Source organism: Onychostoma macrolepis, chromosome 19 (assembly GCF_012432095.1).
Source record: "Onychostoma macrolepis isolate SWU-2019 chromosome 19, ASM1243209v1, whole genome shotgun sequence".
In the NCBI taxonomy this organism is placed as follows: domain Eukaryota; kingdom Metazoa; phylum Chordata; class Actinopteri; order Cypriniformes; family Cyprinidae; genus Onychostoma; species Onychostoma macrolepis.
Genome location: NC_081173.1, coordinates 5,850,710 through 5,875,047, shown reverse-complemented (window position 1 = coordinate 5,875,047; position 24,338 = coordinate 5,850,710). Strand labels below are relative to the sequence as shown.

At 36.7% G+C, this 24,338-nt stretch overlaps 1 protein-coding gene across 2 annotated transcripts; it reads left to right on the top strand.

Moving 5' to 3' along the window:
- The first annotated feature begins 835 nt into the window (after positions 1-835).
- Positions 836-23,562, top strand: grhl2b (grainyhead-like transcription factor 2b). 2 transcript variants are annotated; one of them, XM_058754630.1, is made up of 16 exons: positions 836-1,149; positions 3,374-3,560; positions 6,250-6,317; positions 6,410-6,767; positions 6,854-6,912; positions 7,768-7,918; positions 9,089-9,200; positions 15,102-15,196; positions 17,910-18,068; positions 19,194-19,251; positions 19,462-19,601; positions 20,011-20,048; positions 20,919-21,010; positions 21,851-21,936; positions 22,241-22,305; positions 22,418-23,562. In XM_058754630.1, the coding sequence occupies exons 1-16, from the start codon at positions 1,130-1,132 to the stop codon at positions 22,530-22,532; spliced, it is 1,803 nt and encodes a 600-aa protein (XP_058610613.1). In that variant the 5' UTR covers positions 836-1,129; the 3' UTR covers positions 22,533-23,562. The 2 variants fall into 2 exon arrangements, with proteins under 2 accessions (XP_058610613.1, XP_058610612.1); XM_058754629.1 differs by having other exon boundaries at positions 7,768-7,924.
- Positions 23,563-24,338: the final 776 nt, after the last annotated feature.

Here is a 24,338-nt window from a genome sequence, read left to right as displayed (position 1 = left end):
AGTAAAAGTAATCACTTCTTTCCTCAAAAATCTGCACAATTTGATGTATCCATATCACAAAGGTGTGGGATGATGCTACATTTTTGCCACGTTTTATGTCAGAAAAGATAATAGTAGCATAATAAAAGTATGAGCAATAGCGAACAGCACTAATAATATTTGGGTAATACAATATCCCTCCTCGCATCATCTTTGGTGTCAATGTTGCAAACTCTCCGTTGTGTTTTCAATACGAGTAGTTTCTTATTTCCCATGCTTTGTCATCGAGTGATGTCACTGTGTATCTACATGTTCACACCTGACACTTTGAAATGTGGGGAATGTCACTCAGATTAATTTTTCTCACGCAAAATTGCAACTAACTTTTTAAGGAACTAATATTGACTGACTGCTATTTGACTTCTGGGCATGTCAGATCTTGATGACTTGAATTTCTGAAGAATCAAAATAGGATGTGTGCTATTTATGGTGGTGTTAGCCAACTGTAAACCTGTGAACCACTCTTTATAATATTAACATGCAATTCAAAGTACAATCCATTTTATTGTGAATTGAAAACCTTTTTGATTTCCAGCTTCTCTGGGAGAGTCTATTATCATTGCACCTGAATAATAATAATCCAGCCTTTTGTGGCTTTCTCCATTCTGCCCTTCATTTCTAGTACAAATCTATGGCTACAGGTGAGGCGGGTCTTCTAACCTGTCTTCTGACGCGCCAGCCAATCAGCGAGCGTCATTTTCGCACCCCGACCAATCAGAGCGCCGACCCGCCCCTACTTGAACCCAAATACTTTACACAGAAAAAAAGCCGTCAAAGTTTACCTATAGGTCTATACGCAAACAATAAAAATAATAAAAGTAGATTTAACGTGTTATAAATATTTTAAAAATATACAGATTTTATTTTTTTTTAATTTATAAATTACACGTTGAAATCTTCGGGAAGGACGGGACGGGGTGCTCAGGTGTTTCCTACCTGCTCCTTCAGCCCTTGAGAAATAAGCAGAGAGGGAAAAGTCGATTTACCTGTAGCCCGGGTTCTGGCATCTCTCGCTCGCGCTCTGTCTTCTGTTACCTGCACCGACTTGAAAGTCCAGTTTCACAAGGAAGAACCGCGGAGGAAGAGAAATATGTCACAGGAGACAGACAGGTAAGAGTCAGGACTGCGACACGATCTTACCTCACCTCAACACAAGTATCGGAGCGTCGCCGAGTGCCATTCTGCATTTGTACTTTCAGAAAAGTTTCATATTTTCTCTAAACTCTCAAAACCTTGTTTTACGGTCGCAATAATTACGTTAACGGCGTGTAATATTACACAGGTTTTGTCTGGTTTATTGTTGTTTTTATTGATGAATTTCACCGCATGAGGAAAGTTTTTTTTGCGGTCAAAACGCCATTTTTCACGGAGGAAACACCTTGAATATAAGCTACCTGAAATTCATTCCTGTTTATTTAGACCTCAAAGAAAAGGCTTATTTGCTACATGTAATGTTTTTACTAAAAATAAAGATTTTATTTATTTATTTATTTATATTTGTGCTGTATTATTTCGTTATAGTTTTTATCTGTATATCGTTGACGATCATCCTAACCTAGAAGCGTCACAATATTACGTTTTTGTTTTAGTTTTAATACACACAGTGCAAGGTTTGAAAAGATTGTTTTAGGCCTATTGTTTTAATTTACGCAGTGTTCGGATCGATTGTGTCATTAGTAACAACCAGTTTATTTATGTTTATGGTGATTAAATCACAGTTTTGTTTATAAAAGGCAAGGTAAATGGACTGAATTGCTCTCTCTTAAGGGTTGTTGGTGGTAATATGGGTCTTGCACCTCTTAGACATTATGTGTGTCAAAGTATTACATGGAACTTAATTCATGTGCAATTCCAATTAAATAGAGTGAGTGCAGGTAAAGTAGAAAACTTTGTGAAAATTTATACATAAAGGTATGTTTCAGATGATTTAGCTCCTCACAATAAACTATAGTAAATACTTAATCAGCTACACTATTCAGAAATATTAAATACAAAAAGTGTAATTACCTTGTAATCAGAATACAGAATCAGAATATGTACCTTGTTTTACACTGCATTCCAAATAACAAAAATTATTTCTAAGGACACTATTTAATGTCATCCCATATCCTGATTTTTTATTTTTTTAAATGCTAAAGATGAATAAGCTCAGTTGTCCCACTTTGCCTGTATTCTGACCTTTCTTTTCCAGTGAAAGAGCCCACAGGAGAACATGCTCTGTGCTCACTGCTTGTGTGTACATCTCGTGTGTTTACCAATGAATGACTATCGTGTTGTGAAGTCACTACTTGGACAATTACATTTTTAGAATATTTTCAGAACGTTAAAGTGAACCCAACACGATTTACTTTTATATTCTGAGAATACATGAATGTTTATAGCACAAAATCTCAAATCGTGAATTTCTCACCCATTACTGGGGTAAAGAAAACTTACTTTATATTATACAAATTAAAATAACAGAATCAAAGTCAAAGGGATACATCTGAATTTCATTATTTAAGTCTGTGTTTTAGATACATGTTTTTATTAAAAAATGCCATAAAACAATAGATTATGAATCTGCTGAATTATAAATTTCACTGGAAACCTTCTGCACCAATTCTGAGGAGGGCATAGTCAATTTTTAACTCAATAAATAAAACAATTACTTAAAAGAAATAAAAAATTAAATTTTAATTCATTACCAAACAAATGTCCATAATTCCCAGTTAACAAATAGACAATAGACAAAAAACATCTACATAAAAATGAAACATAAAAATAATTCAACCTCAGAACTTTTCAGATGAAAATTTAAGATGAATTTAAAAAGCATAGAGAATAACCATTTAATAAACATGTTCTATGTTTAGATACTTCATTTTTATAATTCTTGTGTTATTACATTTTTATTGTGGCCCCAATGTTACTGTATATTTCTTTTTAGGTGTGGCCAAAAACATTTTAAGACCACAGTATGTTGCTGAATATCTTGTCCATGATTCTGAAGAATGAAAGCAGCCAGATATAGATTTAATATCATATGATATCAAACAGGGAGACTAGAGCCAGCAGTGGCACTTCCCCATGTCATGTGTCACTCGCTGCATTGTAGCTGAAGTTGTCTCTCAGGCAGTAAAATGCAGAAGGACTTCTGTCACTGTCAGTTCTGTCTGGCATCAATGCGCTATACATCACACTCACAAAAGGTGCAGTGTGCAGGTTTGTTTTCATCAGTATGCAAAATAGAGCTTTTACATGAAGCTTTATCAGCGGGATCATTTATGTCTGTGTTTCTGTTTGCTAGTGTGCTGATATATGTTTTGTGTCTGTGTCTGTGTGTGTGTCCCAGTAAGAGGCTGGTTGTAGTGGTTCCCAATGAGCCGTCCTTCCACCCGCGCCGGGCCTACACTAGTGAGGACGAGGCCTGGAGGTCTTACCTGGAGAATCCTCTTACTGCGGCCACAAAGGCCATGATGAGCATCAATGGAGACGAAGACAGTGCTGCCGCCCTGGGGCTCCTCTATGAGTACTACAAGGTCAGGGACATCAGCTGAGTCTCTTACCATCTTCACATTAATCATGTGTTCATGTCACATTATCATTCATTCATCCTAATGGTGTTTGTAACTTTTCTTTCTTCGGTGGAACACAAAAAGAGAAGTTCAGCAGAATGTTCAAGCTGCTTTTTTCTATACAATGAAAGTGGATAGTAACTGGGCCTACAGTATCAAGTTCTGAAAATAACAATTTAAGCACTATACAGCCAAAAAAGTTTTATGCATTTTAACTGCAACCACAAAATTACCATCCATTTGGATTACAGTTTTTTTTTTTTTTTTTTTGTTATCAACTTTTTATTGTTTTTTTTACACACAACATCACAACATCTATTCAAAACAACAGCAACAACAAAACAACAACAGACATATAATCAATACTTTAAAGAGTCCAGTCAAAAAGGAAGAGAGAGCGGGAGGGAAAAAAGAAAAAACAAAACAAGTCATTCCTTTATATAATCAAGTATGTTATAGAACTGCCAAGCATCAATAGTAGAGGGCTTGGCCCCATTAATTCATGCTGTTGTACATTCACAAGTCACTATTTTCAGGAGGCTGTGGATTCAGTATGTGTTTGCACACATGTGCGGTGTAAACCAGTTCTGTATTATACTCTTCTTCACAGCCGTAAAACCAGCAAACAACATTCTCTTTCGTTTTAAAGAGGTTATATGATGCTTTTTTTAAAGATCATTATTTTGTGTATTTGGTGTAACAGAATATGTTGACATGATTTAATGTTCAAAAAACATATTATTTTTCAAATACTGTATATTATTGTAGTTCCTCTATGCACCGCCTCTCTCAAACACTTCGTTTTCTACAAAGTCCCTCCTTCCGACAAGCGCAGTCTGCTCTGATTGGCCAACTGGCACAGTGCATTGTGATTGGCCGAACACCACAAGCACGAGTCGGAAATGTAATGTCCCTTACCATAATAGCGAGCTTTAGTTTTCAAAATAAATGTAAAGACAGGTAATAATGTCCTTAGTTTTACCATCAGTTCAAGCCCGAGAGGGGAACAGAGTCGCGTGACAGACACGGTGATGATGCTCGTATGTGTTTGCAGTGTCTCCGTGTCTCCTCTCTCTCACACACGCGAGCGCACACACACACACACACACACACACACACACATACGACGTGCAAAACTCCTCATTTGAACAGTCAATAGCAAATACTTAAACTAATAACAAAACATACTTACAGCCACTGATTCAGAAGCGCCAGATTGTCATAGCAAAGTCAGAATTACCTCCTCTCCTAGCTTCACGGAACGGTCTTCCATAAAATACGTTGTGATAACATCTTTGTAAGTAATCTTAATGATTCCTAAATGCATCTACTTTCTGAAGGCCAAATAAAGTGCTTTTGCTTTCACATAGAAACACACAGCGTCTCCCTGACAAGGCTGCATCAACACTGCTGCGGTTACTGAAACCACGCCGCCTTTCTTTGCGTGAACATTTGGGCGGCCTCACTCAAATATTTCCACATCGTGACGTAGACATGTGGGGGCATGTTTGAGCCGTTTTAGGGGGGCGTGGCAGAGTCTTAACTTTGATAAAGAATATCTCTTTGGTTTTGAGACTTTAGTCTTTGCAACTTCAGGGATCTTATCTATGCACAAACAGCTTGTAACACTTAAAAGAGAAAGGAAAACTTGAAATCACATCATATGACCCCATTAAGCTTATACAGAGACCAGAATCATCATTAAGAAGACACAAACTTGGGTTAGCAAAGCAATCAATTTGTAGTACGGAGGATAAAACCAGGTTTACACCATTTGGATTACAGTTTTAACATAAACATATAAACTATAAAATGTTAGTCACACAGAATTGAGTTGCATACGAACGAGAATTAAGTAATAGTACTAATAACCACGTTTGTGTATTGTGTATCAATAATCCAATTTATTACATGTAAACCAGTGTTATTCATTTTAACTAATTGAATTTTGCACAGCTCCTACTTTTTAATTCGAATTTGAATGAATACATTTTGAAATGCATTTGAATACATTTTGAAATGCATTTGAATACATTTTGAAAATATGATTAAACAAAATCAAATGAATGCAAAAACTATATATAGTTATTCATAATAAACTATGCCATGATTAATGTTTTGCAACTTGTGCACTATATTTCAAGTCATATCACAGCTTTTGTGTGAGGTTCAGACAGAAAAGTCCATCCAGTTCATCCTTATAATGATTTATTCTTGTTTAAGATGCAAGTTTTTGATAATGAAAGCAGTTTTCATTACATTTATGTCCCAGTGAAATTATTCTTTTTGATATTTTGCGTAGAATGAATGTAGCAGCATTTAGAGATGTCAACATGCCACACGGTTACTTTTACACTTATACTTTCCATCATTTTTTATCCAGAATTTCTTGACTAATGAAAACAATTATATCATTGCCAGTGCAACCAAGGTACAACTTTATAGCTTACACCTCATTAGCCAAAGCATACAAGCACAGTAAGGATATGATGAAAGTATGCTGATCCGATATGGAAGTTACATGGCGGAAGACAGTCAGGAAGTGTTCAATTTATCTCTAAGTAGTGATAAATCTCCATTCAAGCAATTATGAGTGAAACAGTGCTTATGATACTATCAGCACTGCTGTATTTTGATGTATTATCTTCTACAGGTGCCCAGAGATAAGAGAGTTTTGCCCATCAGTAAAGCGGCTGAAATTTCAGAGGAGCCAGAAAAGAGGTCAGTGAAATGATTAAAGTAATGGTGAATATGGAGTTGAATAAATGGACTTATTTCAGCTTTTCATCTCTTATGCTTTCATACTGCCTCAGAAACTCTACAGTGGGAAACAGCAGTCAGATGGAGCCGGAGACAGTGGATAATCGCGTCCAGGTCCTGAAATCAGTGCCTGTAAATCTGTCGGTCAGCACGGATCACCAGGACACCAAACGGGAGCAGTACAGCGTGTCTGCGGGAGAGAGCGGGAACGCTGCGGTGGTGAAGGCTGAGGTGTACGCTCCTGTTTTCATGACTTCGGGGGTTCACTACAGGACAGAAGGAGAGGAGCCGATGCGGGTCATCTGTGAACAGGCCCACTCGTTCGACACCTCGGCCGTGTGTCACAGTGGATACGGGAAGGATGACCATCGGAGTAGCCCAGATAGCAACTATGAGGAAGACAGCAATGAAGTGAGAGCAGATTGATGTTTGGTGCTTCTGAAACATTTGTTATAAAACTTGGATTTAATCAATGGCTGATTGTTTCTTTGATGCAGAAGTATCGGCCATCATCGCTTGCAGCTGATGACTTCATATTTGAACAGTCGGAGATGTTGTAAGTGTGTGTTTGTTTGTTGTAACTACCAGTCAAATGTTTTTGAACAGTAAGATTTTTAATGTTTTTTAAAGAAGTCTCTTCTCCTCACCAAGCCTGCATTTATTTGATCCAAAGTAGGCTACAGCAAAAACAGTAAAATTTTGAAATATTTTTACTGTTTCAAATATTCTGATTTGCTGCTCAAAAAACATTGTTGAAAACAGCGGATTAGAATTTTTTCAGATTTCTGTGACGATTAGAAAGTTCAGAAGAACAGCATTTATCTGAAATAGAAATAATTTGTAACATTATAAATGTCTTTATGTCTTTTGATCAATTTAAAACATCTTTTCTAAATAAAAGTATTAATTTCTATAATCTCTTTCCCCTCAAAAAATGATACTGACTCCAAGCTTTTGAATGGTATAGCGTATAATGTTACAAATGCTGATCTTTGGATCTTTAAAGAATCATGAACAAAATGTACTCAACTGTTTTAAATATTGATAATAATAATAATAATAATAAATGTTTCTTGAACAGCAAATCAGCATATTAGAATGATTTCTGAACGATCATGTGACACTGAAGGCTGGAGTAATGATGCTGAAAATTTAGCTTTGATCACATGAATAAATTACATTTTAAAATATATTCAAATAGAAAGCAGTTATTTTAAATAGTAAAAATATTTCACAATATTACTGCTTTTGCTGTATTTTGGATCAAATAAATGCAAGCTTTATGAGTAGAAAAGAATTCTTTAAAAAACATCTTACTGTTCTAAATCTTTTGACTGGTAGTGTACACCATTAGGCTTGTATGTTATAATGAATCAGCTCTCACATACCTGAAAAGCATGCTGTTCAACAGAGACACCTTCCAGTACACACTCGAGGCCAGCAGGTCTTTGCGGCAGAAGCAGGGTGAAGGGCCTATGACCTACCTGAACAAAGGCCAGTTCTATGCTATTACACTGAACGAGACAAGTGCCAATAAACGCCTCCGACATCCCATCAGCAAAGTAAGGGTGAGTGTGTAGGCCTGCCTTCTTCTATCAAACCGGATAATCGAAGGAGATTGACATGGTGTAATGTAACAATGTCATGGCATTGAATTTGGGAGCTTTGATTAATAATTGGCATATGTAATTCATTTCTATTAAATATTTTAAGTGATTGACAGCTCTAAATGAATTTGTAGATAAAACTAAAAATAACAGTTCAAAAGTTTGGGGTCAGTATGATTTTTTAAAAGAAATTAATGATTTTATTCAGCAAGCCAAGAACACATTGTAATGTAAAAGATTTCTATTTAAAATAAATGCTGTTCTTTTGAATTTCGTATTCATCAAATAATCTGGAAAAAAATGTATCAGGAATAAATTACTTTTTAAAATATATTAAACAAGAAAAGGTATGATAATTTGTCATAATATTTCACAATAAAATGTTTTTACTGTGTTTTTGATCAAATTAATGCAGCTTTGGTGAGACTTTGAGACTTTCATTAAAAAATCTTAGCAATCCCACACTTATGAACAGTAAGGCCATGTGTCCACCAAAGTGTTTTTTTTTTTTTACCAAAGCTAGCATATTTTTAAAATTGTTTTCAATGTTTTTTTTTTTTAAATGCCAGCAGCTGAGCACTGAGTGTCTTTTTCATGCTGAGCACTTGGGCGTGTTTTTTTCTCGGTGCAGAGAGTTGAAGAATGTTCAACTTTGGATAAACTGTCAACACTGTCACTTTTTAGTCAGCCGTCCAATCACAGTGGAGGAGGGGCGGGACTAAATCCACACTGAGCAACTGTCACACATTACTACAACTAAACAACAATGGAGGATACAATAGAGGAGACAAAATTTCTTGTCTCCGAGTATTCATGTCTGTACCAGATGGGATTCCCAGACTACTATGAATATCGTTAAAAAAAATAATGCTTGTAACATTTAATTCTCAATGCGTCTGCCACATTACTTCTGCGAATATTCCATATCAGAGCAAGAGTGCCTGGTGTTTTTAGCTGGCTAAAAATGCTTTGGTGGACACACGGCCTAATGTATGACCATATCTTCCATTCTTGTTATGGTAATAACAATGCTAGTCAGCTCTTGATGGTTTGGAAGAGGCGTGAAGTAATTGAGTGGATTGTGATAACCTCTGTTAACCTCCTTTCTCTTATTTCCTCTATCAGAGTGTCATCATGGTTGTATTCAGTGAAGATAAGAACCGCGATGAGCAGCTCAAGTACTGGAAGTATTGGCACTCTCGTCAGCACACGGCAAAGCAGAGGGTTCTGGACATCGGTGAGGTTTCTTCTCCATTACTGAGGTCAAAATTTAGGCTTGATCTTGGATCAGGCATTGCCAATTTACCCCAGTTCATTTAACCCAGGGGTGTCTAATCCTGCATAAGAACTATTAGAAAATAACAGGCAGATCTGTTAGAGCATGGTTGGAAATTAAGTCTGCAGAAAGTTAGTCCTGCTCTAACACACTTGCCTGGAAGTTTCTATTAATCCTTAATCAGCTAGTTTGGGTGTGTTTAATAAGGATTGTAGTTAAACTCTGCAGGACAGTGGCCACCAGGTGAAGGATTGGACAGCCCTGCATTAAACATAACAGGTTGCTATAGCTATTAGTATATCAGCAGCAAGATTATCTTCAAACTGTTGCTCCATCATGGCAGTAGTTGACGTGAAAGAGTAAATATTTTTTGAATGCAACGATGCGTGAGATTGAGTTTGCATAGCTAAAAGCATTTGTGTTCTTGTACTTATGTAGATTATGCATATTTTTTTTGCCAAAAATCATTAACCAAGCTACTGCTCAACACACTTTGGTCTGAATCGCCCTATGTCAAAAGTACTTCTTGTCTTTAAAATGGTTCATTGTGCATCCGCATCTAGTTTTAAGACTGATGGTGCCTTACATCCCAGAAGCCCTCAGGGCTCTCAGGAGATTGGTTCCTCTTGGTTTCCCTCTGCTCAGCTAATGGGTACTTGGTTGCTAAATGGTTTTACACACAGATTATACACAATTTAACGAAAGAGTTTACTGTGAGATTTTTTTTTTACAGATAGATACAGGGTCCAGCTGCATAAACATAGTCAACATAGTAACTAGCAGTTTACCAAGCGGTAATCAGTCCAGCTTTTCAGATTCAAATTAGACCAATCTGTGTTTTTATCCAAACTGACTTTAAAAAGTTATGACCAATAAATAAACTAAATAAACTAAAATGTATTTGAAATGAATTTATTTCACGCTAAGTATACTACAAGTACATTTACATATGTATGTGCTTAATAAAAATACCCTGCACTTTTGGTATTACTAAACTGGTATAGTTAACGTCTGCTAAATTGTAAGAACTAATTTTGTACTTCATGCACTTTAATTGTGCAGAAGTAGTGCTGAGGTCCAAATAAAGATTTACTGAAGTATATTTGATTGTGTTGAAGTGGAACTATTGTAAGTGTACTTTTGATACACTTTAAACATCTTGCATTTAAAGACCGATATTATTCAAAGATCATACAATCCTCATCAATAGTGACATTAAAACACATTTTAGGCTTAATATTAACAAATGTACATTGTGCACAAGTAGTTCTCCAAATAATAATTATAATTTTTATATCAGTAAGTCTTGAGCGATAAGTCAGCAAATATGTTAATAGATTTGAACTATACTTAGCATGAAATAAACATTTTAAACATATTACTTTTTTAGTAGGGCAGTCTTGAAGAAAAAAATTTGATGACTAACTTTTAAGACTAGTCTTAAGTAGTTTATGCAACTGGCCACAGATCTTTTTACAGCAGTAATTTTGACATTTGGACATATTTCCTTCCTAATGAAATCTGTGGTGTTAATTAGTTCATAGTTTCTTATTCCTTTAGAACCCAAAGCTAATATAGGCCATTTTTACTTTTATTTTTTGACTGTAAAATTCTAAAACAATATGATATCTTCATGTGCAAGGAGTCAGAAAACAATTAGCTTTCAATAAATTACAGTTATTGAGCATTACTGTGTGCTGAGAGTTTGTAAATAGAATTTAAAAGATTTTATTTAACTTCAAACTTGAAAACATACTATAATAAATATATTTTTATAAGTCTCTTTGTGACACTGGGTTTCACAGTTTTTACTCAAGAGACTTCTTTGCGCACACACAAATGCATGCATGCATGCATATAAATGCACGCACTCACACACACACACACACACACACACACACACATCGCATGTGCTAAGATGCCGGTCTGAGTCCTGCTTCCTCCTCCCATGTTTTTATCAAACATGTATACTCCTTCTTCAGCATGTGCATGTGTTTGTTTTTCTAATGATTTTTTTTGCATTCTAAACTCTCTATCCTGTTGCGTTCTGTAATTCTTTGTTCAAATTCTTCCTGTTTGCGCTACCCAAAAACTGCCATGCGATTTGCTGAGGGAAATCAGGACATAACCGTAATAAGCCATATATTGCTAAAAAGTGCATGTTGTCCTACTGTTCAGGAGCTATTTTTAAAAACATTTTTATGGTGCAAATGGTTGAAGAGTTATGGTAACAGGAATACAGCTTGGTTGGATGTGGCAGCAATGACACAGCCAGTTTAATAGGGTTATCCACAGCTGCACGCTTTATTACAATGCTGGTCCCGTTGGAGCAAGTTGGGGTTAAGTAAGGTGCAATGGTGTTAGGAGATCCCAGTTATTCTCCAGCTCCATGAGTCACCCCACCTGGGATTTGAACTTGTGACCTTCAGATCACTAGCCCAGCTTCTGATTCAAGTTAAATGAGTGAAAAAAGAAAAAAAAAACATACAGGCCCAAAATTGTTGGAGTCCACCTGGCGTGGGGTAGCTATGAGTCCAAACAATTCACGTCTTATTCTCGGTCTTGTCACACCTTGACAGAACAGTCATCTTAAGCCTGTTTCTTCTTGTCCTCGCCTCATCTCCAGTAATCAGACGCTCTGCTATGCCCTTTGTCAAGATTTGGCCTCGAGACTTTCACAGCCTGGGAGCACCCTGAGGGAATATCTGAATCTTGATGGCAGCTATCTTTGTCTTAAACTCTGCTCTCTTAGATGGGGAGAAAATAGAGGAATGTTTTGTTGATGCACTTCAAGGAGAGCTTTGCGAAGAAAGTGATGGTAGATTGGTGAAGTGGACAGACCTTTGGGCACATGGTATACGGCAGTATGCTGAAGCCAAGAGGAGACAGTGACTGAAACCTGACACCTGCACAGTTGAGATTTGAATAGCAGTTGAGGCGGGATTGTTCCTCAGGCTTGGGGCCATGTCACTAGAGCTGGGATTTGAATGGGGCTATTTAACGGGGGGAGGTCGCTTACGGGCATCGTCGGGCGTGCTTGGTAAACCACCCAAAGGATATCCATTGGGAAGGGTTTCGGCCTTCCTAATCCCCAAGTTACCCCAAAGTAAGACAGGTGTTGGGTTTACTTAACATAGACATAAACGCCTCTGTAATGACAGCTTATTAAATTACAAAGAACTTCGGAACTGAAGAAAAAAAGTCTAATTAACATAGGAAATCGCCACTAAAAACTACCACTCATACCTAGGTTTAAGGATTTGAACAGATTTTGTTTTGAGAGTCACAGCAGTCTTTCAAAAATTGAAAATGCAGTTGATGAGCACACCTTTTCTATAATGAGCATGTGTGTTACCTGTTGTACGACAATGAATGACACCTTAAATCATGCAGCTAGTTGTGCAAATGGGTGCTATTTGATTTCTAAGTAATCTAATACTTTTAGTAGGGCTGCCCCCTAATAGTTGACTAGGTTAGTTGACGAAAAAAGGCTTAGTTGACTATAATTTTATTGGTCTGTGTCTGTGATGGACAGATCGTTAATGACTGGTCCTTGAGGTAATTACAGTATACTGGGCCAGAAATCCAAATGTTTGGTAAAGTTAAGTTAAGTCGTGACGTATTGTCAAGTATGGTGACCCATACTCGAAATGGTTTAACCCATCCAAGTGCACACACACAGCAGTGAGTAGTGAACAAGTGCGCACACACACACACACACGGAGCAGTGGGCAGCCTTGCTCCAGCGCCCGGGGAACAATTAGGGGTATCGAAGGTGGAGAGAGTGCTGTTCATTCACAATCCCCACTTTCAATTCCTGCCGGTGTGAGAATCAAACCAGCAACCTTTAGGTTACAAGCCCGACTCCCTAACCATTAGGCCACGACTAAAGATAGTAGCAACTTGACACAGCCGCTCACTCTAACTTTAACATGGGCTTCTTGCCTCACAGACATGAGAAATATGGAAATCCGTATGAAAGGTGAATTTCTTTCTGAAGGCTCGTCACTGTACAACTTAATCTTTGTCACCGACACACGGACTCAGAAAACACTAGTATATTAATAAACAATTAAAATATCTTCTTTCTATTTTTCACACATTCATAGTCATTACTTTTGCAGGTGCTTTGCGGCAAGCTTTATATGTGCGCTTGAAAGCCTTTTAATAAAGGCCTTCTAAGTATATATTTAAGTAATTAAAGTAACAAACATTTGATTAGTCGAATAATAGCTTAAATCTGGGGCATAGCCATCATTTCAGAAGTGAGGTGGACGGAAATGTCAAATTTTTTTTTTGTCTAAATGACAGGTTATTTTTTTTCTTATCTCTTATTCTATAATAATTTTTCTTATATTTTCCTAATTTTATGATTGGTTATGTTTGTTTCATATACTATATAAACACTTTTTTTCCCATAAAAAATAAAAATATATTTTATAGTTTCAATCCAGCTTTTTTTCCCCTTATTAGCGGGTGCGGCCATTTGTAAATGTTGTGGGTCCGGAGTCATTCGCTTCCATCTATTTCTAGCTGTAAAAAACAGCTCGTTTTACTGCTTGATATTGTAAATTGGTGTGTCTTACCATATTATTTTAACGTATTATCTTAATTATGAACACACTGGTTTGTAGTGCAAACAGTTTTACCGTTTACTGCTCATTGTTATTTTTCTCATTATTTTCCTACAGTGGCTAATGAACCGGAAGTTTTGTCTATATAGGCTTACTTCCGTGTTGAAGAATAAAGTGGATAAACTTCCGTAATAGCACTGCAATTTTAATATACTTTATTTATTTACCTGGAGATGACTTGAAAAACACACATAAACCATATATTGTTGCAATCATAAAAACGTTTCTGCCTTCTGCTTTTTATTCAATTTAGCTACAGTGATAGCTGTATGCCTTTGTACAGATTTCCTGGCATTTCACAAGTTATTATTTCTATGAGACTGTTTTGGACTCTGTGCGAGAGCGCCCTCCAGCTTCAAGTATGAATGAAACATACATTACATGAGAGTGTTTAGAGCTCCGTGATGTTCACATGGCCTCATTCTAGATATGAATAAAACGTCAGGTCATGCATAGACTATCTTGTCTCTTTGCATTTAAATCTAAATTTATACACACTGGTCATTAAAAACCTCTATGTGAACACACTTGACCCAAAACGTGTGGGGGACGAATTTATGTTAAAGCACGTATTCTACACCCAAGTCTTAAATGAACAACTATTAATTGAATAGAAAAATCTTTAGTGAGGGGCAGCCCAGACTTTTAGCCTGGTGGACATCAAAACAGACACTTAGAAAGTACCAGTCAAGAATGTAAAGTTAACAGCCATAGCTAAACTAGCATAGACAGGCTGACTCCAGCCATTGAAACTGTTATGAGATCACCCATCCTTAACGTAAATCTATAAAGTAATGGCGTTTAGGCAGAATCACAGACATGCTTAAAGTGTGAGTGGTCATAAATGGCCTATCAAGCGGCTACTAAAAAAGCAAATGTTTGTTTACATAAACAGATAAGAGTTATCTAATGTGGAAGGGTGCTGTTTCATGTAGACTCAGCTTATCAGTCTTAAAACCGCTTGCATTGGCAGACATTGTTTTAATGTCGCCATTCTCCGACACTCGCCAGAGCTGTTTGTACATTACTCCCAAAATTTAATCATACACCATATAAATTGTACATGTCTCTACCGCTGCAAGCATCAGTCTGTAGAATGAATTGCATGCTGGTCAAGACTGGTTTAAACAGTTGTGGTTTCTGTAGTATCTAAAACACAACATATCCTGGTTTGCTTTGCTTTATTTTCAGCAAGTTCGAAAACTGACTTTTCCTGTTCTCTCTACAGCTGACTACAAAGAGAGCTTCAACACAATTGGAAATATTGAAGAAATCGCTTACAATGCCGTGTCCTTCACCTGGGACGTGAATGAGGAGGCCAAGGTAAGTCATCCAGCACTAAGACCGCGTGCTCACAGTTCAGATGTGGCACTGCAAATTTACAATCAATACATCCTCCAGTGTGTGTTTTGGGTTTATGGACATCCTGCTTGCATTAATGGTCATCGTGGATGATGAAGTGGCAGGTGTAGTTGTTTAACTCAACCTAAGGTTCAGTTTTCAGTCCGACTGCATCAGTGCATCTATTTTTTTTCTCTCGTTCAGGTGCACTACCACCATTGTGTGTGATACACAAAATGTTATTGAGACACAGGGTGGAGTGTTACGATATCTGATATGTGTATTTTACACGCCCCGAGAGCCTTGTATAGCCTGATGTTTGATTCACAATACCCTGGTGCATCTTCCCCAGTCCCGTCTATTAATTTAAACCTCTATTTTCTCCTGGGTTTTGGGTTTCATCTGTATGCTACCAAGAGTAGGAAATAGCCCAGGTCTGTGTACCAAACGCACACAAACCCGAGTCCAGATCCGCCCAGCCTCACAGGTAGAGTCCTGCCCTCCTATTGTGGCTCTTCTGTTGCAATACAGCTCAGTTTAAACACTCGCCTCTAGAGTATATTCAACTAAAGCTCTCTGCGCAAACATTTGCTTTTTATCGGGCCAACTCACTCTGGTAAAACCTATTAATGTGAACTATGTGATGTCTCAATGCAGCCGCCCTTGGAAGGATATTTAAGTGTTTTTTTTTTTGAGTCCAAGCTCATGTAAAAGCATGCATTGGGGTGTGAAATGCTCTCGGTTTGATCTGATAAGCATCTCATACTCTGACCTAACATACTCTTGACTTTTATTACAAGTCCCTTCAAAGCTCTTCTCATCAGGCTGGAGTGAGGAAAGCCATAAACTGAGTCTCCATGAGCCATTGATCTGTGAGGTGGAAATTACGTCCTTGTTGAAGGGCTCAGTTTATTTTACGAGAAGTCCGCAGCTGTACAAATCATTTTGTCTTTGAGCCTACAACGTGTGTACACTATTGTTTAAAATTTTCAGCAAGATTTTTAATGCTTTTGAAAGACTCTTTTTGCTGCCTGAGGCTGCATTTTCTTAATCAAAAACAGGAAAAACAGTAATATTGTGAAATATTATTACAATTTCAAAAAAGTGTTTTCTATTTGAATATTTTTTTAAATGTAGTGATGCAAAGCTGTATTATCAGCGTCATTACTCCAGTCTTCAGTGTCACATGATCCTTCAGAAATCACTGTAATATGCTGATTTGCTGCTCAAGAAACATTTTTATTATGATCAATGTTGAAAACAGTTGTGCTGCTTCAAATGTTTGTGTAAACCATATTTTTTTTCAGTATTCTTTGAACAGAAAATTTAATTTACAGTATTATTTGACTTAGAAATGTTATGTATTTACTGTGACTATTGATCAATTGAATGCATTCTTGCTAAATAAAGGTATTAAAAACATTAATCAGACTGACCCAACATTTCAACAGCAGAGAATGCCAATTCTAAACCAATCAGAATGAGCCCAGTTCGATTTCTATCAGTGTTAAATGTTTTGGACAAAAAAATTAAGTCATGCTTTTCATGATTAGTCATTACTACTTAGAGGGTTATCTGGTGGCATCTTAGGAAATAAAGGTTTTCCTTGTGGGTGTATAATTCATATAAAGTGCTCCAGTTTAGTTTTCTTGCATGCTTCTCCTAACGATGGCCTCCTTTTTGTCCTCTGGCATTGGTAATGGTTGATCATATGAAACTGTTAATAACTAACCACATACATATTTGGTGAGCAAGACTCTGTTTCCAAACCTTTGAGGAGTCAGAGGCTAAAAACTGCTTTGGAATTGAAAATAAAAGATGACATTTAAGATTAAAACTTGGTCTTACATTAATATAAAGCTGTTTCCTTTTAACGGGAACATTTAGTATTCTGTGCAGTTGAAACTGCGTAGTTGTTAGCGTGCAGTCTAAGTGCCTTCTGTAGCAGTCAGTGGTACAGATAGACGTGTCGAGGCAGGCACCTGTTTTGCGTGTGTAGGTGGATGGTGGGGGAAAACAAGGTGCACTTTCAACGGTCAGGACTGTGTAGGTCAAACCAGAACAAGCTGTTAGAAAATATGAATATGGCAGTTCTTATGCAACAGTCTGTTACATGTGCATCTAGATACCTATATTATACAGTATGTGACCCTGGACCACAAAACCAGTCATAAGCGTCAGTTTTTTAAATTGAGATTTATACATCACCTGAAAGCTGAATAAATAAGCTTTCCATTTATGTATGGTTTATTAGGATATTAGCCCATGATATAACTATTTGAAAATCTGGAATCTGAGGGTGCAAAAAAAAATCTAAATATTGAGAAAATTGCCTTTAAAGTTGTTCAAATGACATTCTTAGCAATGGATATTACTAATTAAAAATTAAGTTTTTATATATTTACAGTAGGAAATATCCTCATGGAACATGATCTTTACTTAATATCCTAATGAGTTTTGGAAGTAAAGAAAAATCTATAATTTTGACCCATTGTTGTATTGTTGGCTATTGCTACAAATATACCTGTGCTACTTATGACTGGTTTTGTGCTCCAGGGTCACATATATCATAACAATCTCCCACAGCACCCCAGTGGCAAAGAGTTTTGCACTGACAGACACCACTATAACATGTTTATTTTCTTTACATGAATCTTCACGTGGAGCTGTTTTTGTCTTGTTCTCTGATTGGTAGATCTTCATCACGGTGAACTGTCTGAGCACAGATTTCTCCTCTCAGAAGGGGGTGAAGGGTCTTCCTTTGATGATACAGATCGACACCTACAGCTACAACAACCGCAGCAACAAACCCCTGCACAGAGCCTACTGTCAGATCAAGGTCTTCTGTGATAAGGTGAACCTTGACCTTTAACTTCTGAACATATGTGTACAGTATTCCAACATATGCGGTGCATCCGAAATCGCATACTGTGTAGGTACTACATTTGAACCTGAATTTACTTCACAACGGTTAAAAAGTATGTTCTATATAGTATGAATAAATCCGGACATACTACATCCGCCATGTTGTTACTGTCACATGACCCACCTACGTCAGTTGCGTTGCTTCACTGTCATTCATAAATCCTCTCCTGTGGCCTCATGGGATAGTAAAGTATCCATCGAATGCACACTTACGAGTCCAGACGGAAGAAGTAGGTCATCCAGGTACTTTTCGCCTACTGTTTTTCAAATACTATGAATTTGGACATAGTACTCGCCTCGCATACTATTTTTCGCATGGTATTTAGTAGGGAAGTGTGCGATTTCGGACGCAGAGGTGGTGTATCTGTGGAAACAGTCGTGCGGTCAAATCTCCGCAGTCACATTTAGACGCTTGTTACACTCTCAGAAATAAAGGTACAAAAGCTGTCACTGGGGAGGTACCCTTCCAAAAGGTACACTTTTGTACCAATTAGGTTCAAATATGTACACTTTAAGTACTAATATATACCTTTAAGGTACCAAAATGGATCCTTTAGGTACAAACATGTACCTTTTGAAAAGGTACCGCCTCAGTGTCAGCTTTTTTACCTTTATTTCTGAGAGTGTATGTATCAACCACCTTTTTAAAGACAAGTAAAAGCTTTAAAAAATTACAAGGGGTATTACTGATGTATTTTATGTCGTAGAATAAAACCGCTTTCCCCCAGACCTTAAATCCCATTCAAAATCCCATTGACTTAAACGATTGTGCTAAAATGCTTTGAATGATAAAACGTTTCTGTGTTTTGGCCTACAAAAATGCATCATCCCTGCAGCACTTTATATGCATTATCACTATTAAGCAGTGAAGAGCTGTTACCTAGTGGCTCATTATTTAGACATCTTTTATGGCGTGTTTCTGGCCTACAATCTCGGTAACTGAAGCGCCACCTTGTGGTTGCTAATTATTGTTACTTTTCACAGTCCTCACAGACATGCTAGTGTTTCTAATATCTCGTTTCTCTGTTATCCTGTCTGTGTTTGTGCGGCTCAGGGAGCAGAGAGGAAGATCAGAGATGAGGAGAGGAAACAGAACCGCAAGAAGACAAAAGGTCCGAAGCACTGAAAGTATCATAAATATTCATAAAAATAAGCTTAAAAAGCACTCAAGAATCTCACCACCATGAATCATGATGTGCTAATTGCTAGTGGCAGGTGGTATTGGGTAGCATTTGATTAGACAGAAACCGGTATGAGTCACCTTTATTATCATCATCAATAACAGTAATTCTTACATCTCACAACTGACATCTTCTCATCAGGAAAAGATGGAGGCGTCGGGGCGGTTTCTGTCCCGAAAAAATGCGACGCCACCTTCTTTAAAATGATGACTGATTTGGATGCCCAGCCGGTTCTCTTCATCCCGGATGTGCACTTTGGGAATTTACAGAGGGCAGGCCAGGTACGAGTCAGCCTGAAAACACACTCAATGACCAGATCACAAGCTCTTTTGTGTTTTGCCATTTTGCAGACGGCTGTAATTGCGGTCACATAGCGTTTGCTTCCTCAAATCTCAAAAAGGCTGTAGAGGCTCATTAAAGAACTGTCATGAAGACCTTAGAGGTCCATTGTATGTATAACGAGACTGAAACTTATTAGAGAGCGACTGACCTTTCAGAACCCGGCAGGAAAGGTCACGCTTGCCTTCCTCGTGTGTGTATCTTGGTGACAGTTGTTTATTAGGAGTGATATCTGCTGAACTGCTCATTGGGGTGTCTATTTTTAGGCTTGTTGTGAATGTTACGGAGATGTTTGATTATGAATGTTTACAGGAAATAAAACTACAAACTTTTGTACACAACTCTTCGCAGGTGTTTGCATTTAATACAGAGGAAATTGAACGCGAAGGGTGAGTTTGATCTTTCTCTCAGTATTTATGCTGTAAAACAGAATAAGATAATCTTATAACTAAATGAACATCACTTCACCTCATAATTAACTGCAAGCACTGATGCAATAGTAGATTACAGGGATCCTCAAGAATATTTATTATTAAAAGTGATGATCAACACTAATGTCTGATTAAAAAAAAAAGATTCATTGTAAAATTGTAGTGGTATTACCTTCATAACATGAGTCATATTTAATTGCTGGTAATTATACTTATAATGAATGATTTAATTGTCTGTTTTAGGTATATTATTTACAGTTAAAGTCTAATACGCATTCACTTAAAAAGTAATTTTATCACATACAAATCTGTTTTAACTGTATATAAAAATACATTGTATACAAATAATATTCTACACATTAAAAAATGATCAATAACACTTAAAGAATTGAAATAGTCACATAACGTACTATTGCACTCGAAAAGGAAATATTGTGCATTTTGTCATTTCTATACTCTCTTAAATTTTTTAAGATTGTAGTTAAGGGGGTCAATTAATGACAACGTTTTCAGACAAAAACAGAAATCTTTTTATGCACTTTTTCCCGTTCATTTACAAGATAAACTGAAAATGCAAACTTTGTAAATGGGTTTTTAAAGTGCACTTGTTACAATTTGTATGAACTGTGAAAATGTGAATTTGTAAAAAAATATATTGTCATTAGTTTTTAGTACATCTTTGTTGTGTAAACGTACCCTTAAAGTACACAATTATTGCTGTTTTCTGTAATACTGATGAGATCATGTAGCTGCGTTCAGGTTCAGCCGGGCTGCTGAGAGGTATCTGATCATGTGACTGGTCAGTTGATGTTATTGTGTTTGTGGCAGGAGTGTGCTGGTGAAGAGGATGTTCCGGCCGTCTGAGGATGACTTCTGTCCACCGCCCCATAAACAGCTCAGAGAGGAGACGCAGAAGAAAGGTCAGAGCAGGACACACTTATACACACACACACACACACACACATCTAGAGCTGAAGAGTATATTTGCCAACCCGATCTCACGGGAAAATCGAACTGTTTTACAAGCTTGCGATTTCGTATGAATCTGTATGAAGAGAATTGTACGAAACATTTTTTGAAAAAAGTAAACATGAACATAATGTATAAATGAAATCGTATGGATTCATATGAATTAGCCACCAATTCGCCAAAAGGTAAAATAGTTGAGATTATTATGGTATTTTCTGCTCTATTTCACAGAACTGAAAAAATAAGAACAGTTTCAAGACACATATGTATTTGAATAAAACGTGTTTTTTTTTTTTTTTAATTCTGTAAACTACTGATGACAATCTTCCTTTTCGCATTAAATGACAATTGGTCAAAATAACAAAAAAGATGCCATGTTTTCAAACATGTTTATATGTATCTTTAGTTTAGACAACACAATAACAATGTTTTATCTTCAGAAGAGTTAAGAAATCTATATTTGGTGGATTAACCTGAAAACATTTTTTTTTTTTGACCAATTGTCATTTTCTGCAAAAAAAAAGAAAAGAAAAGAAAATCTCCAATATTTTTATTTGAAATTTGGAAGAAATGTTATCAAAACAAATATGAACATTTTACTCAAACCCATACCCAGTAAATCCAAAAAAACTCTTCATTTTTTCCATACCATAGCTGTATCGGGTGATTGTACTTTACTGTTTTATTTTCATGTGCAGCAGCACTGAATTCTCACTGCTGATTACATTCTAAAGGCTTCATAGACTTTGAATAGAATGTGGAATTCATAAGCAGAGGTTCTGTTTTTACAGTGCTCCTGTATGTGAGGAAGGAGTCGGATGAGGTGTTTGACGCTCTGATGCTGCGGACGCCCACTCTCAGAGGACTCATGGATGCAGTGAGTATCTGTCGCTAAAGGGGGCGCTCTACTCTAAATTACTGACACATTGGGCTGATTTAATAGAGGTGCAAAATGAAACAGTGCATCAATTTGAAAATTAAAGTTCAGTGCAAAGATTACTTTTTTAAACTAAAATGATTAAAAATAAAATCAAAATGGATTTCAAATGATTAGCACCAAAGTAATGAAATCTAACTGAATACTGAACAAATTTCAAAAGATTTTCAGATTTATTGTAAATAAGCTCAATCAAATCATTGCCAGTGTGATAACTGATATATGATTTCTTTTATATCGACAGATTTCAGAGAAGTACGGTGTTCCTATTGACAGAATGGCCAAGATTTACAAGAAGAGCAAGAAAGGGTAAGTGATTTCTTGAAAAAAATAATATAAAAGTCACATCAAGAGAAGACATGTCAGATTCAGATGACAGCTAATAAGCCTGTTGTGATTTTGTTTATTCTCTCCGTCGCAGGATCCTGGTGAACATGGACGACAATATCATCGAGCACTACTCTAACGAGGACACATTTATCCTAAATATCGAGAACTACGCAGATGCATACAAAATCACATTAACGGAAATATGAACACCATCATATGCCTTTCTAACATTCAGTATGTTTAAGCTAAAAGACTTGTTACTTGGACTCCTGCCTGGTCAGATTCAACATCAGCTGTCCATAAATTGAATTGACATCAGCTAAGGCTGACATACCTCATTTTTAATAGACCTCAAGTATGATTTTTAATGGTCAATAGGAGTTTCAGTGCATCCCAAAAATGTCCACATGTGGATGGAAAGACTTTTGCATTTCACATTTCACTTGATTTTGGAGACCACCATCAAATTCCTGCCTGAATTTCAACCGTTTCTTCCAAAGGGTTTCACTGGAGTGGAGTGAAATACATGATCTCTTCATCACAATGATCTATATTCAACAAAAGCAAGCGTCCATTGGAATTATAATGCTTGCAGCAAAAATATGAATTTGGGACTTTTCTGTGGAGTTTAAGACTCTGCAGAGTTACTGATCTGTGAAAAGTGTCCAATACTGTCAATGTTGTTTTTGTGTGTGTGTATTATGTTGCCATTAATATTATTGTTAACGTTAGCTTGGTAGATATGATTCAGCTTCTTACTGACTTTTTTTTCTGATGCAAAAAGAAAGCTATTTTTATGAGACTGTGCCATTTCAAGTTTTTTTGTATGCTTAATAGAGCAAAGCAGGAAATATGTATAAGTACTGTAATGTTTAACAGTACCGATTATCAGAAAATTCATCAAACGAGGAAGTCACAGTAAGTGTAGCTCCGACACATTTCAGTTGCATGTTTTAATGTGAAATGAATTTGATAAAAGTTCCATTGGTTTCAAATGCAAAAGACCTTTTGGACATCTGAACATGTATATCTTCACATAAACAGCGGAGGTTTTTCCCTTTTGCATCAAAATACGTGTCTCTCAGTTTTTGTCATTATTTTTGAAATAACTACACAGTCTTAAAGCCTGGTTCATTCAGTTGATCAGCACTATTTTGAACTGTTAATGTAATGTTTGAAAATCATTATCTTCCAAAAGAAATAATGTAAAAGGGCACTTCATTTGTCTGTAAATAAATGCATTTTTATCTAGATTTTGATTGGTTATTCACACTACAATTAAGGGGATCGTTTACCCATAATTTGCTGAAAATGTGCTCATCCTTAGGCCATCCAAGATATAGATGAGTTTGTTTCTTCATAGGAACAGATTTGGAGAAATGTAGCATTGCATCACTTGCTCACCAGTGGATCCTCTGCAGTGAATGGGTGCCGTCAGAATGAGAGTCCAAACAGCTGATAAAAACATCACAGTAATCCACACCACTCCAGTCTATAAGTTAACATCTTGTGAAGTGAAAATCTGTTTGTAATGCAAATCCATCATCAAGAAACAAATCCATTAAGACAACTGTAACGGCAAACCATTGCTTCCAGCTAAAATATGAGTCCATAATCCATAATAACACTTCCTCCAGGGAAAAAGTCCATCCACTGTAGTTCTCTCACATCAAAATCAACAAACATATTTGTTTTGAACTGTTTTGGACTGTTATGGCTTGATTCAGACGAGACAAACTTCTAAGCAATAGTATGGATAGAGTACAACTTTTTTTTTTTTAGTTTTAAGTTAAAAATGTGTTAAAGATGGATTTGCTTCCTACAAACATGCAGCTTTTCACTTCACCAGACGTTAACTGATGGACTGGAGTGGTGTGGATTATTGTGATGTTTTCATCAGTTGTTTGGACTCTCATTCTGATGGCACCCATTCACTGCAGTGGATGCATTCCTCCAAATCTTTTCAGATGAAGAAATAAACCCATGTACACTGTAAAAAAAAAAAAGAAAAA